Source organism: Papio anubis, chromosome 11, assembly GCF_008728515.1.
Source record: "Papio anubis isolate 15944 chromosome 11, Panubis1.0, whole genome shotgun sequence".
In the NCBI taxonomy this organism is placed as follows: Eukaryota; Metazoa; Chordata; class Mammalia; order Primates; family Cercopithecidae; genus Papio; species Papio anubis.
In genome coordinates, this window is record NC_044986.1 from 102,801,909 (window position 1) to 102,817,822 (window position 15,914).

Below are 15,914 nucleotides of genomic sequence, written 5' to 3' on the forward strand. Positions count from 1 at the left end.
GTGGAAGTTCTCCTATTCTTCCATCTCACTCTTTGCTATTGTAGTTTACATGGCTGATACAGTTAGAGTAACTGATCATGCTTTGTGTTTTATAGGATAACACTGTGCTACATAGTGCATAATAATTTTTAAGCATATATTTCAATATAAATAAATTTTCTTATTAAAATTGTATGCAGGTTACAAAAATAACCTCACAAAACAGCAGCTTAAAAGATGAAATGTTTTCTGGTGGTGTCTAATTTTTAATGCTGAGTGTCTAATTAATTTTTAATGCTGCTTTTTTTTGTACCCAGCAATTTTTTGAGGTAGAAGAAGAGAACATTAATTTGCAAGATGTGAGTAGTGTCAAAATAAATATTTTGTTAAGAAAACTGAAAGAGAAAGACGAAGTTATTAAAGAATTAAAAGAACAACTAGACCAATATGAAGATTTGGGATTTCACAAAATGGTAAGTTTCAAGGCAAGGAATAATTAATTTTAATATTTGTAAAGAAAGTCATAAATAGTTAAAAGCTTGATTTAATGATAAACTAAAATCCAATTGATGCATTTTGGGCATCTCCCCATAATATAAGCCAGTCTAACTCTTTTCTGCTCAATGACCTATTCTAGAAAACCCATAGCAATATGAATAGGAGCAATAGAATGGTTCTGTATATTTTATTTAAATGGAAATAACTTACATCCCACTGCAAAAAAAAGTCCTACTCTAGAAGAGTATGGGAGTGGATTTTTGTTGTAACTGAAGACTCCCACCCTTTTTTTGCAATCAAGGTAGTTTGAAAGACACAAAGTTAATCTTTCCAAGCCAGAGGTTCCAAGAAGCCAACTTGGAAAAGAATGACATTTTAATAAAAATATCAAGAAGAAAAATCTCAGAGGATTTTCCCCTCAGTTTTTGCCGTTGCAGTGGGAACCAGGAGCTGCTTTACTGGTTAGACAAACTACTGAAGGGAGCAAAAATGGAATGAGTGAGAAGGCAGAAAGAAGAACCTAAACTCCTGTCAAGGAGGAAGTTTAAGGGCTTTGGAAAGTGTGGATCCTGAGAACGAATTCATTGTCATCTCATCTCTGCTCTGAGCCACCAGCTGTCTCAGGCCCAACCACAGTCCAGAGCTGGAGAGGATTTTATTATTAAGTTCTAAGAGCAAGAAGCTGATTGTTTGAGTTGGAAAGGCTAACAGATACTGGGACCCAGGAGGAATAAAGGTCTATTGAATATCAATAGCAGGTATCAGATACTTCATCGATGGCATCTCTTGTCATTCTCACAGTTCAGTTTGCAGATGAAGAAGCAGAGACGGGGTGGTTAAGTAACTTCCTCACGGGCACACAGGTAGTAGATGGTAAAGATGGTACATGTACCAAGGTTCACCTGAATCTAAAGTCCACTTACAGAGGGGGAGCTCTATCCTCTATAGTAAGAATTAAAGGTTGTAGTGAATATATAAGATGCATATGCATATAGAAAATGTATAGATTATAATGTATAGATTGTTATATTACAATGTGATATATTATAATACATTAATAATTATTAATAGATTAATACACTTAGAAATATTGACACATGCATACAGGAAAATCTGAAAAGTTATATGTCAAACTGTTAACACTAGAAAGAAACACTTATGGGTTGCTCATGCCTTTGAGTACAATCTATGGTTTATCTAAATCCCTCACTAGTACTCTTATTTAAAACTTCAAGGTTATAAGAGATAATGAATCAAACACAAACCATTCTAAATGTTCGTATTTAAACTGGTTTAAATGTTTGGTCTGTTTAAGTGTTTGTTTTGTTAATCTATTAGAAATCTTTGTATCTAGAAAAATATCTAGAAAAAAGTTGAACACCTAAGCAATACAGTATTGTGTCAATAGCATAGATCGAATAAAATTGAATATTTTTTTATATGTCTTGGACTAGGAAGCACATTTAATTTTTGCATTTGCTTTTGAAAAACCTTTTCTTGGGTTTACATTTACCTCTGCTTTTTAGAGAAAACAGTTTAATAGAAAAGATTAAAAACTATAAGAGTTCTCTTTTAATCCTGCCTTGGCCAAAGACATCCAGTGTAGATGTGGCAAGGCAATTTTGATCCATTTATTTCCCATTTGTGAAATGCAACATGATACCCGCCTGGCTAAAGTAGAGAGTTATGGTAAGAACACCTGCTGTGTTGAATGTAAATTGCTTCGAGTTCTTTGAAGAAATATTCGTATATCAATTCAGGTATTATAAGGACATGTACAAATCCTTATAGCCATCAGTTTATGTTCCATAAAATGTACCAAACAGACTTCTGGACTGTTGAGAACACCCTAATTGGGTAAGACAGCTCCCCACACTCTTGAAATGTTTACACGTCTAACTTTTCTCTTCAGCTAGTCACCTGGCCTGACTGGACATTCTGGGGAAACCGTGAGGATGGGCTGTGGCTTTGTGAAGAGGAGAGCAGGTGGGAGCCACACAGGCTCATGTGTAAGCAGGCTGTTCTCTGGCTTTCAGTGGCATCCAGAATACCCTGGTTATTCCACTGTAATTAACCCCCAAAGAGCACATTATAATTTCTGTAAACACTTTAAGATTTGAGGAAGGTGAGGTGATTCTGATTAACGGGGTATATGGATTTCTCCTGGAGATCCCAACAAAGCACAGGGCTCTGCTCTTCCCTCTTGACTGAGGGTGATGGAAAACATACATGTCACCATTTCAAGAACACAGACGCAAATTCCACAAAGGCAGATCATGGCTTATATCAAATAAAATGAAACACATTTTTTTTTTCTACATTCTCTAAGAACAAACTTTCCTAAAACCTCATGCCACTTAAGTTCTAGATGATCTTTTTTATTTGAAATTTCATCGGATTCAACTGCCCCCTCTAGTGGTATTTAAAAAATCCTTGGGATATCAAGTCTCGAATTAGATTGGGAACACTGAATTTGGAAAAACAATTAAAAATTTCAAAGTAGCAGTGGAAGTAAGTTGAAAAACGAAAGTGAAATAAACAAGCTTTATTTAATTCTGCAGTTATCTAGTTTACTCTTACTGATTATCAAGTTACTTCAATAGCTTTATAGTTAATAAGTAGTTGTAATGTTTCTTGTCTCCAGATGGGAACATCCTAAATGTTGAACTTTCCCAAGAGCAACTTCATTCAAGGGATGAAATGTTCAGGTTTTATTCGGTGGGAAATCAATGTGACTCAGCTGCATGCCATTGTAGTCATCAGGTTTCCATGCTGTCCGTTGGCTAATCCTCTTGAGAATTTATAAAGGAGGTTAGCCTTTATGTCTCTGTGATTGTGTGTGTGTGTATGTGTGTGTGTGTGTGTGTGCGCGCGCCTGTGCATGTGTTTTAATTTCAGCTGGAGCTGGCATTTTGAATAGACTTTTCATTTTTCTTTCTTATCCCAACACTGATGAGCCCCGCAACCATCACCCACCTACCTTCCATTGCTGAGCATATCTGCTTGTTGCTGACAGCTCTGAAACAGAGCTGTCATTCAAGAGTGGCAGCTCTGCAGGGTTGCACTGCCCAGAGTGCCACTTTCCTGGTTGTCACTCATTGGGAAAGCACCTGCTCTTCTCTGTGACTGTCATGAGGCATGGGCTTGCATCAGAACTCTACTCCTCCCCAGAAAATTGAGATATCCAATTCAATGGAGCCTATGGAAGGGAAACTGCTGAGAAAGCACAGAAAGTGCTTTGAACCAGGACTTCTCAGACTTTACCACTCACACGCATCACCTGCAGGTGTTGTTAGATGCAGACTCTGACGCAGTAGCCCTGGGTTGGGCCTGAGGGGCTGCATTGCCAATCAGTTCCCAGGTGATGCTGAGGCTCCTGGTCCATGGACTGCATTTGAGGAGCAAAGCTCCCAAGTACATCTGTTTTCAAAAATGATTCTTTCAAGATTCAGTTTGGGATTCAGTTTGTAATTGTATGCATCTTGTGAATATTCACAAAAGATATAGCACATATGCTACCACCTGAAGTCCTAGTTTTTATAATATGAAAGAAAAACTTGAGATTGGCAAGTTTCTTTACAATTTTGAAATTCCAGAATGATCAAGGATTACACACAATCTCTCTCAGAGTATAGTGTGGTTTAAACGGCTACATCCAGTTAACCGCCTTTTAATGATCTCCATCCTTCTTAACCTCATTTTATTAATGCAGTTTATTTTTTTAAAGTCTCGTGGTTTAAGCAAGCACAAACTAGCAGTGTGGGCAGATGGCAGAAGGAACACCACCACAAAACCTGCCACTCAGAGTGTAACAGAGGACCGTAGCAGCTCAGAACGATCCCTTTGTTCATTTTGCTAATGAGTGCCCTCATTGCTGTGGGCGACTGAATAGTTAATTACTTGCAGTTCCCGCAGCTGACAGATGGTGGGGACAGAGCTAAGGGTTAACCTCAGAAGAACAGGGGTTGTGGATTGATATGTGGAGGACAAACCCCCAGATTTAATGTGTTTTCCTTGCGTCCTGCTTTCATACAAAGAGATTCTTAGAACCCGTAGTTAGGTATTAGCTGCTACCATTTGTAAATTTTACACTTCATCTGATGAATTCAAATAGTTCTTCTTTAGTTTATGAGAATCGGGTGCTCGTGTAATCCTCTGTGGATGTTCATATTCTGCCACTGTTAGGAAAAGTATGGTTAAGCCTATTAAGGCCAGTATTGTTTGTTTCTTTCTTTCTTTAAAAAAAAAAAAAAAAAAAAAAAAAAAAAACTTTTAGTCTATAAATCCATTCTGTGATGGTCTCAAATTGAACAATGTGGGACAAGAAATTAATGACTGGGATTCAGTGTTGTTTATTAACTACTTACTAGGTTTGTTAGTTCTCATTAGTTAAGAATGAATTGGGCTCAAATAATTTAAATGAAATGGTGAATCAAAGTCATGAAGATTTGGTAATTGAGCTTAGTGTAAAATTTAACAACATAATTTAAATATTACTAACTCTTACACACACATACATACATACCATACGTAATTTCATTAGTAAGTCACTTGTTTTAAAGGACTTATTAATGTACTTATTAGTGTACTACAAAAAAATTTAAATCACTTCTTTTTCTTTCAAACTGTTACAGGGGAAAATATTTAAATAATTTACTTCCACATATCCTTAAACTAAATGAAAGTGTAGTTCCAAAGGGAAATCAGTTGAGAGAAATGATTTTGTTTTTGAGGGAAGATTTTATTTTTATTTATTGCAATCATGGAATTACTGTAAAAAGAATAAGTTATAATTCACCTGCGATGACCTTAAGTTCAAAAGTATTTTTAATGTCTGTAGTAATTTTTAACAAGGCATGTAGAATCTTCTATCTCCTTTGGCATAATAATATAATGACTAATATTTTGAGATTGCATAATCTGTTTATTATTGTACCACAATAAAGAGTAAAGTTCTGCACCAACTTCCCCAATCCATTACATCTTAATTTTTTTTTTTTTAATGTGTGACAGTAAAATCTAGACAACCATAGGGAGTATATTCAGATGTTTTCAATGGCTTTGAAACACACAAGAAGAAGAAGGCAAAAAAAAAAAAAAAAAAGTAGCTGTCCCAATAAGCGCGTCTATTGCGTAAGAAAAAGCTCTCCCATAATGGACATGGCAAGATTTAAACAAAAGACACACATAATAAAAATGTAAATGAGTTTGCTTTACTAAAACTATAACTTTAAAGTCTTTTGTTGTAAGTTATCCTGAAACCTTCTTACAAGGTAATCACTGTTTGCATAGAGATTTAAACCGAAGTCTTCAATAGCATTAAACGCCTGCACAGACCCCGTGTGACAAGCATGCAAAGCCATGTTAATGTTCAGAATATGAATTGCCTCTGGGTGGCTCCTCCACCAAGCAGAAAACCAACTGTGTGGATATCCGTGTGCCTGATGGACTCCATGCGGCTCCCAGCCTGAAAACGTCACCACTTTGACATGTGATGTGCTCCTCATGACACTGGCAGCACTGACACTGGGAAATGCCACAAAGGCAACAAGCCCCCCTCCTTAGCCATGCACTCTGCCACCCCCTGGCGCTGCCCATCCTGGTCCCCCCAGCCTGCCTAGTTACAGGCGGACAGCACTTCAGACATACACAGAGGGAAGTGTGGGTGGAGGGGCCCCAGCTGCCTCCCCGGACACAGCCTCCATAATGAATTGACCTGAATGATGAGGGCACACAAACAGTATGATATGCATTATTCCTGTCAATAAAATGTCCCCATGTGTTGAGGTCTTTGTACAGAATGTACTGGAGCCTTTCTTCCAGCAAGCTCTATTTAGGCTCCTTCCTTTTTACTATTCTTATTATAAGTGTGTAATAGAATTCAGAAAATTATATGATAGCTTTTCTGTATCTGTATTGTCCTTGTCTTGCATATTTAAATCCTTGGCTTCCCGCTTAGAAATATGGCATTCTCCATCTTTTAGGAATCTTTTCCCAAGGAAACCAGCTCTCCAAAATCAAACGCAGAAAAGGAAAATTTGGAGTACAAACTGGAAAATGAGAGGCTGCTTCAGGTCATTTCAGAGCTTGAAGAAGAAATCCAGATCAATCTAAAAGAAAATTCAGGATTAGGTAACATTTTGAAATCACCTTTGAGAAAAATCTATGTATTGGTCACGTTGTAAAGCTCATAACTATGTTTGTCTTTTCCAAACATACATTTGTTTGGTTATTTACATTTAAAAGATCAATTTCATAGCCATCTTTGCTTTTTATTGAAGATAGCATTTCTTACATGGGACAGAGGATGTGTTTGTAGTTGTATCCCTGAGCCATGTCATGTTAACTCAGGATGTTGTTTCAAGACAGACATTGGCCTTTGCAAAAATTTGCTAATCAATGCTCCATTTCACTTAGAAATACTATAACCAAATAGAAACTTTTGCTGATTTGTTTCAGATGCTTAACTGATTATCTGAACTTGATAACACTTAAATACTTAAGAGTACATATAGGGATATGCTTTGTGGGGAAAACAGAGTTAGCCCTTCAGGAAAATATGCTACTACTTAGTAGTTACTTCAATTTTTGATACAAAGTTTAAATATACAATTTCATTTGTATACTTTATACCCCTTTTCTTTCATACCACACACGTTGGTGAAAGTTGTGTTTAAATCACCGAAGTTGTTAGAACATGTGGAAAAGGGAAAAAAGTAATCACCAAAGTGAGATTGCTTTAATGTATTTTTTCATTTAACTGTGATCCGTGTGATTATGTTAATTACATGATGTTGTCCTTAATCTGCTTATTCAAAGCAATGAGCAGGCAATAAAATGAATTATAGCAAAATATCAATGAAATGAGATATATTATATTAATATTATCCCTTGGATGTAAAATTCTACCATGCCAGTATAGTCTCGTTCTCTTCTGCTGTGGCATAGTGAGGCCTTTTAGTTTTGGGTCATTCTTATTAAGTCATAAACTGCCACCTGCTAAAGCTCTTTGCATTGGCTGTGACTAACAGCAAAAATGTCCATCGCTAGTATTGATGAAAAGCTTTCAGCCCTCAGCCACACTTGGATCTTGAACTTACTTCTTAATCCCTATCTGACCAGCCATCTGAACAGCAGGAAGAAGGCTGTGAATGTCAAGGGCAGTTGTGAAGGTCACAGTCCTGCTAGGCCTTATGTCCACCATGCCTGCTAGTGCCCCACAGCCTGCCCTGAAGCAGGCCGTTTAAATACAGGGGCATAAGCATGTAATTTCATGGTTGGCCTCTCTCTCCTTTTGTCTACAGAAGATGAACTTATAAGTATGAAAGAGATGGCAGAAAAGGATCAAAAAACTATTCAAAAGGTACTATAACGTTTTTACGTTGATAAATGACTCTTTTAAATGGAACTATAGGCGCAATTGGCCAAGTAACACTGTGTCCAGAGTGTCTTGTGACATAGAGGAAAATTGATCCACGTATTTAATCTCTCCCCACTATTTGGGAAGGGTTACTAGAAGCAAATAAGGACTCCGTCTTGAAAACTCATGTATAGATACTTCTTTTGTTTGGAATCACTGACCATCTGCCTTGTTGATTTTAAGGCACCGAAGTTACATGACACAGAGAAGTCTGAAGATGAGCTCGCAGTTAAGGAAAAAATTATATTAAAAATGAACAGTCTTATTTTCAGATCAGATGTTGGTTGATGTTCATGGATGAGCTGGGCTTATGTTATCTGGTAAATATTTAGAGCAGGGAATTCTTTTGGTAGAACAAAAATCAAGATTTCCAAGGTGGGGTGCAATGGCTCACCCCTGTAATCCTAGCAGCTTTGCAGGCCAAGGTTGGAGAAACTCCTGAGCCCAGGAGTTCAAGGACAGCCTGGAAAACATAGTGAGACCCCGTCTTTATAAAAATAAAAAAATATATAGCCGAGTGTGGTGGCACATATCTGTAGTCCCAGCTACTCGGGAATCTGAAGTAGGAGGATTGTTTAAGCTCAGAAGTTCAGGGCTGTAGTGAATTAGAATTGTACCACTGCACTCCCGCCTAGACAACAGAGTGAGACCCTGTCTGAAACACACATACACATACACCACCAACCCCCACAACAACAACAACAACAAGATTTCCTAGTGCATTCAATTGAATTCAATAGGATCTCAGCAATTCCTGCTCTCCCTGCACACGTGGGGCTCCCCCACTCTGTTCTTGTTTATCTGCAAACTTCCCTGTTGTGGCTCTCAGTTGCCATTCTGTTATGGTCTATCTTCCCTGCCCTACTGGAGGCTCCATAAGGGTGGAAACTGCTCTATCTGGTCTCTTAGTGGGGAGCACAATGCCCGAGGCACTGAATAATACTCCAAGAGATGAATAGAATAAGAATGCATTTATAGTTCATACAGTTTACAGATAAATAAGCAGATTCACATCCCCAAATTATTCCAAATAAACATAAATGTCTTCCAGTAACTGAACCGAGTATCCAATTTTAAGTTAAAATGGATTAAAATCAGACAAAATTAAGAATTTAGTTTCACAGTTGCACTAGCCACATTTGAAGAGCTCAGCCACCACATGTGCCTAAGTTCAGGTACAGATTTCAACCAGGCCTGATATTGCCATTCAAGATATTCTTTTTTTAATTTTTAAAAATTTTTTGTCCTTTATTTCTTCTAAAAGATAGAATACATGTGCAGAATGTGCAGGTTTGTTACATAGGTATACATGTGCCATGGTGGTTTGCTGCACCTATTGACCCATCCTCTAAGTTCTCTCCCCTCACCCCCACCCCCTACCAACAGGCCCTGGTGTGTGTTGTTCCCCAGTCTGTGTCCATGTATTCTCAATGTTCAACTCCTACTTATGAGCGAGAACATACGGTGTTTGGTTTTCTGTTCCTGTGTTAGTTTGCTGAGGATGATGGCTTCCAGCTTCATCCATATCCCTGCAAAGGACATGATCTCATTCCTTTTTATGGCTGCATGGTATTCCATGGTGTATATGTGCCACATTTTCTTTATCCAGTCTATCACTGATGGGCATTTGGGTTGGTTCCATGTCTTTGCTATTGTAAATAATGCTGCAATAAACATACGTATGCATGTCTCTTTATAGTAAAATGATTTATATTCCTTTGAGTATATACCCAGTGATGGGATTGCTGGGTCAAATGGTATTTCTGGTTCTAGATCCTTGAGGAATACTCCATACGGTCTTCCCTAATGGTTGAACTAATTTGCATTCCCACTAACAGTGTGAGAGTGTTCCTATTTCTCCACAATAGGTACCAGCATCTATTGTTTTCTGACTTTTTAATAATCACCATTCTGACTGGTGTGAGATGGTATCTCATCGTGGTTTTGATTTGCATTTCTCTGATGATCAGTGATGTTGAGCTTTTTTTCACAAGTTTGTTGGCCACGTAAATGTCTTCTTTTGAGAAGTGTCTGTTCATATCCTTTGCCAACTTTTTGATGGGGTTGTTTTTTTCTTGTAAATTTGATTTAGTTCCTTGTAGATTCTGGGTATTAGACCTTTGTCAGATGGGTAGATTGCAAAGATTTTCTCCCATTCTGTAGGTTGCCTGTTCACTCTGATGATAGTTTCTTTTGCTGTTCAGAAGCTCTTTACTTTAATTAGATCCCATTTGTCAATTTTGGCTTTTGTTGCAATTGCTTTTGGTGTTTTTGTCATGAAGTGTTTGCCAAGCCTATGTCCTGAATGGCATTGCCTAGATTTTCTTCTAGGTTTTTATGGTTTTGGGTTTTACATTTAAGTCTTTAATCCATCTTGAGTTAATTTTTGTATAAGGTGTAAGGAAAGGGTCCAGTTTCAGTTTTCTGCATATGGCTAGCCAGTTTTCCCAGCACCATTTACTGAACAGGAGATCCTTTCCCCATTTCTTGTTTTTGTCAGGTTTGTCAAAGATCAGATGGTTGTAGATGTGTGGTGTTATTTCTGAGGTCTCTATTCTGCTCCATTGGTCTATATGTCTGTTTTGGTACCAGTACCATGCTGTTTTGGTTACTGTAACCTTATAGTATAGTTTGAAGTCAGGTAGTGTGATGACGCCAGCTTTGTTCTTTTTGCTTAGGGATTGTCTTGGCTATACGGGGTCTTTGATTCCACATGAAATTTAAAATAGTTTTTACTAATTCTGTGAAGAATGTCAATGGTAGTTTGATGGAAATAGCATTGAATCTATAAATTACTTTGGGCAGTATGGCCGTTTTCATGATATTGATTCTTCCTATCCATGAGGATGGAATGTTTTTTCATTTGTTTGTGTCCTCTCTTATTTCTTCACTCAAAATATTCTTATATTTTAGATAAAACTACTTTTAAGAAGTATTTTTCAAAGAAATGGTTACCCTGATTGGTCAGAGGTGGGAGATGTTTCCCTGATAACTGAATCCCTCACAGGTTTTCACAAGGGGAGTTCATTTTCTTAGGCTTCACCCTATTTGCAGTGATAATAATGTAAATTCCATTTAACCTTCTTGGCATCAACCTCTAAGGTCAGAAATGAAATCTCAGCCTTCTAGTTTCACTTAATAACCAACCAGGGAACCGTCACCTGTCCCTCCTTGCCTCCCTCTTTTCCTCCCTCCTTTCCTTCCTCCTTTCTCCCTCCGTTCCTCCCTCCCTCCTTCTCTTCCTTTCCTTCGGTCCCTCCCTCCCTCCCTTCCTTCCTTCTTTCCTTTCCTTCCTTCCTTGTCTCAGTCTCATTCTGTCCCCAAGGCTGGAGTACAGTGGTGCGATAATATCTCACTTGCAGTCTCAAACATCCAGGCTCAAGCAATCCTCCCATCTCAGATCCCAGAGTAGCTGGGACTAAAGAGGAGTACCACCACACTTGGCTAATTTTTTATTTTTTATTTTTGTAGAAACAGGCTGGTCTTAAACTCTTGGCCTCAAGTGATGCTCCCACCTCATCCTCCCAAAGTATTAGGATTACAGGTGTGAGTCATTGCACTGGGCCTGGTTCTTTATTGAAAATGTTTCTCAAGCTCTTCAGTCTGTATTACCACTGGTAGAAATGAGTAGCATGTACTTCCTACTTTCTATAAGGAGTACAATAACAAATTCAAGCAAAAAAATAATCTCACTGGTAAGCCACCAGTTGATGGCTGGCTATATCTGTGAGTTTAAATATGTCAGTTAAATGCTGCCTCAGCTTTCTAAATCTGCACTGTGCTATGGTGGCCCCTGGCCACATGTGGCTATTGAGCACTTGAAATGTGGCCAGTGCAAGTGAGGAACTAAGTTTTAATAATTTAATTTCCAATTCTTTAAATTCAAATTTAAAAACTCATTTCAGTTCTTGGAAAACCTTTCTGTGTATTTTTGATAACTGGCATATGTGACTCTACTTTTTCATTTGTAAATTTTATGAAATCTGAATACAAATAAAGCATTTCCAATGAAAACGTAGCTCCCCAATTGAGATGTACTGTAAGTGAAAAATACACACTGGATTTCAAACACTTGGTGTAAAAAATGTGAAATGTCTCACTAATAATTTTCTATATTGAATATACATTGAAATAATAGTTTGAATATATATTGGGATAAAAACACATTATTAAAATTGCTTTTACCTATTTCTTTTGTCTTTTTAGCACAGCTACTATAAAATTCAAAATTATATATGACTCACATTATATTTCTGATAGCTCTGTTATGTATAATGTAATATATAAATATAATTTAATATATATAACATATAATGTGATATATGTAACATATATAATGAAATATATGTAACAAATTATATAATATAGTATAGCAGACTCCTAATCTGCTTGATTTTTAATTCTGTCTTTCTTTTCTTTTTTTTCTTTACATGCACTGGAACTTCTCATAGACATTGAATATAGGGACATTTTGGTACTGAGCAGAAAGAATCTAGAACCCTGGATTCCTGTTCCATTTCTGCCACTAGGTCCCCTGGGGCCAGTACCTGTCTTCCTCCTTCCTGTTTCTCCCATGTGTACTGTGTGGACTGAATGAGATAATGAATGTCAGCATGCTTTGTCAACTGGGAAGCAGTTCAGATGTTGTTGAACAAATGACAGCTGATATTTGCTGGGTTTTTTTCCAATATCCTGCACTAAATCAATTTGTTCAGCAATGTTTATTAGTTGCCTTTAAGTACTAGGCACTGTGCTACTGCTAGAAAAAATAAAATGCATGTATATACCTATGGTCCCTTCTGGGGACAGGTGAAGTCTACAGGGATAGACCAAAGCCGTAGGGCAGTGAGATAGGGACTATAAGAGAAGTGTGTACTAGAGAAGAGATGCCTGGCCTCATCTGGAAGATTCTAGAAAAGCTTCACAAACAGTTCCACAACCTTTCTCATGTTCTCCTGTTGAGGCCCACTGGAGCTGATTTTTTTAGGTTTTTTCTATTGTTTGCTTGCTTGTTTGTTTGGGGTTTTTTTGAGATAGGGTCTTTCTTTGTTGCCCAGGATGGAGTGCAGTGGCGTGATCATGGCTCACTGCAGCCTTGACCTCCTGGTCTCAAGCAATTCTCCGACCTCAATCTCCTGAGTAGCTGGTACTACAGGCATGCACCACACCTGGCTTATGTATTTATGTATTTATTTATTTTGGGGGAGATATTCTCTCACTATGTTGCTTAGGCTGGTCTTGAACTCCCGGGCTCAAGGGATCCTCCCACCTCAGCCTCCCAAAGTGCTGGGATCATAGGTGTGAGCCACCGTGCTGGGCTTTGGAGCTGATTTTTCCAGGCAGGCAAGAGAGTAGAAGAGCTGGGTACAGTGTATGAATGCATAAAGCCTGACATGGATTTGTGAAACTGCTTGTGATTGGGTGTGGCTTGAGAATGCAGTAGAAGTCTGATGAAAGGATATAGGAAGAATCTGTAGTGGGGCAGACAGAGTGAGGAGACCAGGGGTGTAGGGAAGAGGGTATAAGCAGGAAATGGAAGAATGGAAAGGAGCAACTCAGAAGACTTCAGATAACCATGTGTTTCCCCCACCTTTTTTTTTTTTTTTTTTTTAAAGCCCTGGATACACTTAAAAACAGATTGAAAATGGGACTGAATTTGGGGAGGCTGACCTCTTGCCATCCATCTGGGCTAAGCATGGTCAGTTATGGAATTCATAGCTTTTGTGTTTTAATTCCAAGAATCAAATACCAGCTGTATCTGTGCCTGTCTTCCAGCTGCTGCCACAGTAGAATCTGTTCTCATGAATTTCACTCTGGGAGGGAGACAGACCTGGAGTCAGAGAGCACAGTACAGGTGTGATAGCGTCAGGATGCAGAGAAGCAGAGTTTGCTGTGCGGCACACAAGAGGCATTCCCAGCCTGTACTCTTCGGGATCAGGGAAGGTTGGAGGAAGGATACTGCACTGGCCCCAAGAAGAGCTGTTAGAGTTAGCCAGCAAAGAGATGCGGGAGAGTTGAGAGGAGTATTCTAAGTACCACGCAAAAGCACCTTGTATGGGAAAGGGAGTGTGGTTTGCTGTAGATGAAGAGTATCTGAGAGCAAGGAGTGGCAAGGGGCAGAGGACAGTGGCAGAAGATTATATTCATGCAAAAAAGGTTTGAATTACCTTCTAAGTGCGTTGGAGAGCCTTGAACATTGCGGCAGGATCAGATTTGTGTTTCAGAAAGAAAATGAATGGGAGAGAGGAAAGCCGGGAACCAGAGTCCAGTGAAGGTGTTGCTTGGATAAACCAGGGAAACAATAAAGAACTGAAACAAGAACGGTGACACTGGGGGTATTTATTAATTTAATAGAGACATGAATTAATGAAATTGAATGCATATCAAAACGAAAGGTTGAATTTCACTAGCCTATAACACACACAAACAGCAACTGATCAATGTAAATACCAAGGCAAGTCACAAGGGAACAAGGGCCCTGCAGTGCATGGGGTTTTTGTTTGTTTTTTCATTTTTCATTTTTTGGGTACCTAGTAGGTGTGTATATTTACAGGGTATATGAAATATTTTGGTACAGGCATTACGATGTGTAATAATCACATGAGGATAAGTGGGGTATCCATCACCTCAAGCATTTATCCTTTGTATTACAAACAATCCATTTATACTCTTTTAGTTATTTTTAAATGTACAATTAAATTATTGACTATAGTCACCCTGTTGTGCTATCGAATACTAGGTCTTATTCGTTCTTTCTAGCCATTTTTTTTTTGTACTGTTAACCCTATTACCCCACCCCTCACTACCCTTCCCAGCATCTGGTAACCATCCATCTTCTTGTTATCTCCGTAAGTTCAATTGTTTTAATTTCTAGCTCCCACAAATAAATGGTTTGTTCGTTTGTTTAGAGACAGGGTCTTGTTCTAGGCTGGAGTGCAGTGGTATGACCATAGTTCATTGCAGCCTTAAATTCCTGGGCTCAAGCAATCCTCCTGCTTCAGCCTCCGAAGTAGCTTGGATTACAGGCACATGCAACTGTGCCCAGCTAATTTTTGTATTTTTAGTAGAAATGGGGTTTCACCATGTGGGTCAGGCTGGTCTTGAACTCCTGACCTCAGGTGATCCACCTGCCTCAGCTTTCCAAAGTGCTGGGACTATGAGTGTCAGCCACTGTGCCCAGCCTAAAAAATTTTTTTGTGGAGACCTGATACCAAGTCTCAAACTCTTGGCCTCAAGCAATCCTCCTGCTTCAGCCTCTGAAAGCACTGGGATTACAGGTGTGAGCCACTGCACCCAGCCCAGTGTATGCTTCTGATAGCTATTTTCAATTGGTATAAATGTAGTTTGATATGCACATAGATATAACGCAAAACCCTAAAATAAGAGATGGGTCACATAAAACGTTAGGCAAAATTGTTCTTTTTGACAGAGTAGGACTTGCTTTATTGTGATGTTACATTTTGATGGTGTGGGGTGAGGAAAGGTGTAAATAAATTGGTATTTTCTGTGTATATTTTACTTGCTTACATAATAATTCTATAATAATGTAAGATGATCATCTGTAGAAATTTAATTTTCTTTTGATCGGATTGAGATCCATTTTTCTCATATTGAAGTATGTTTCACTAAATTCTCTTGAGGAGAGATGTTAGATGTTCTGTTCTTATCTTTAATAAAAATATAATTTCTTCTCTTTCAGTTAATGGATAGTAGAGAAAGATTAAGAGAAGAGCTTAATTATGAAAAATCATTAGTTCAGGATGTGGTAAGATGATTTACATTATTTCCTAACTATTTGAATTCAGGAATTTAATTTAACCATGAAAGTTTTATAAACTTTATTTGTGATTATTTCCTGTGAATGACTCATTTCACCTTTATCAGAAATCTAAGTACATGTATAATTATAAACATTTGTAAATGGTCATTTTAAAGAAAGCAGTTTGAGTAGCACAGCAATAAATATGCTTACTAGAGTCTTGTGTAAGAAATAGTATTACCATTTAAAACCATGTAT

General features: G+C 38.1%; 1 protein-coding gene across 1 annotated transcript in view; it reads left to right on the plus strand.

The window, feature by feature from the left end:
* Nucleotides 1-15,914, plus strand: part of C11H10orf67 (chromosome 11 C10orf67 homolog) — a 140,447-nt gene that overhangs the window by 40,768 nt on the left and 83,765 nt on the right. The window contains exons 5-8 of the mRNA XM_017962595.2: nucleotides 297-452; nucleotides 6,462-6,609; nucleotides 7,782-7,840; nucleotides 15,597-15,662. Of these exons, the coding sequence (XP_017818084.1) occupies nucleotides 297-452; nucleotides 6,462-6,609; nucleotides 7,782-7,840; nucleotides 15,597-15,662 (429 nt within the window). The remainder of the gene's footprint in view (nucleotides 1-296; nucleotides 453-6,461; nucleotides 6,610-7,781; nucleotides 7,841-15,596; nucleotides 15,663-15,914) is intronic.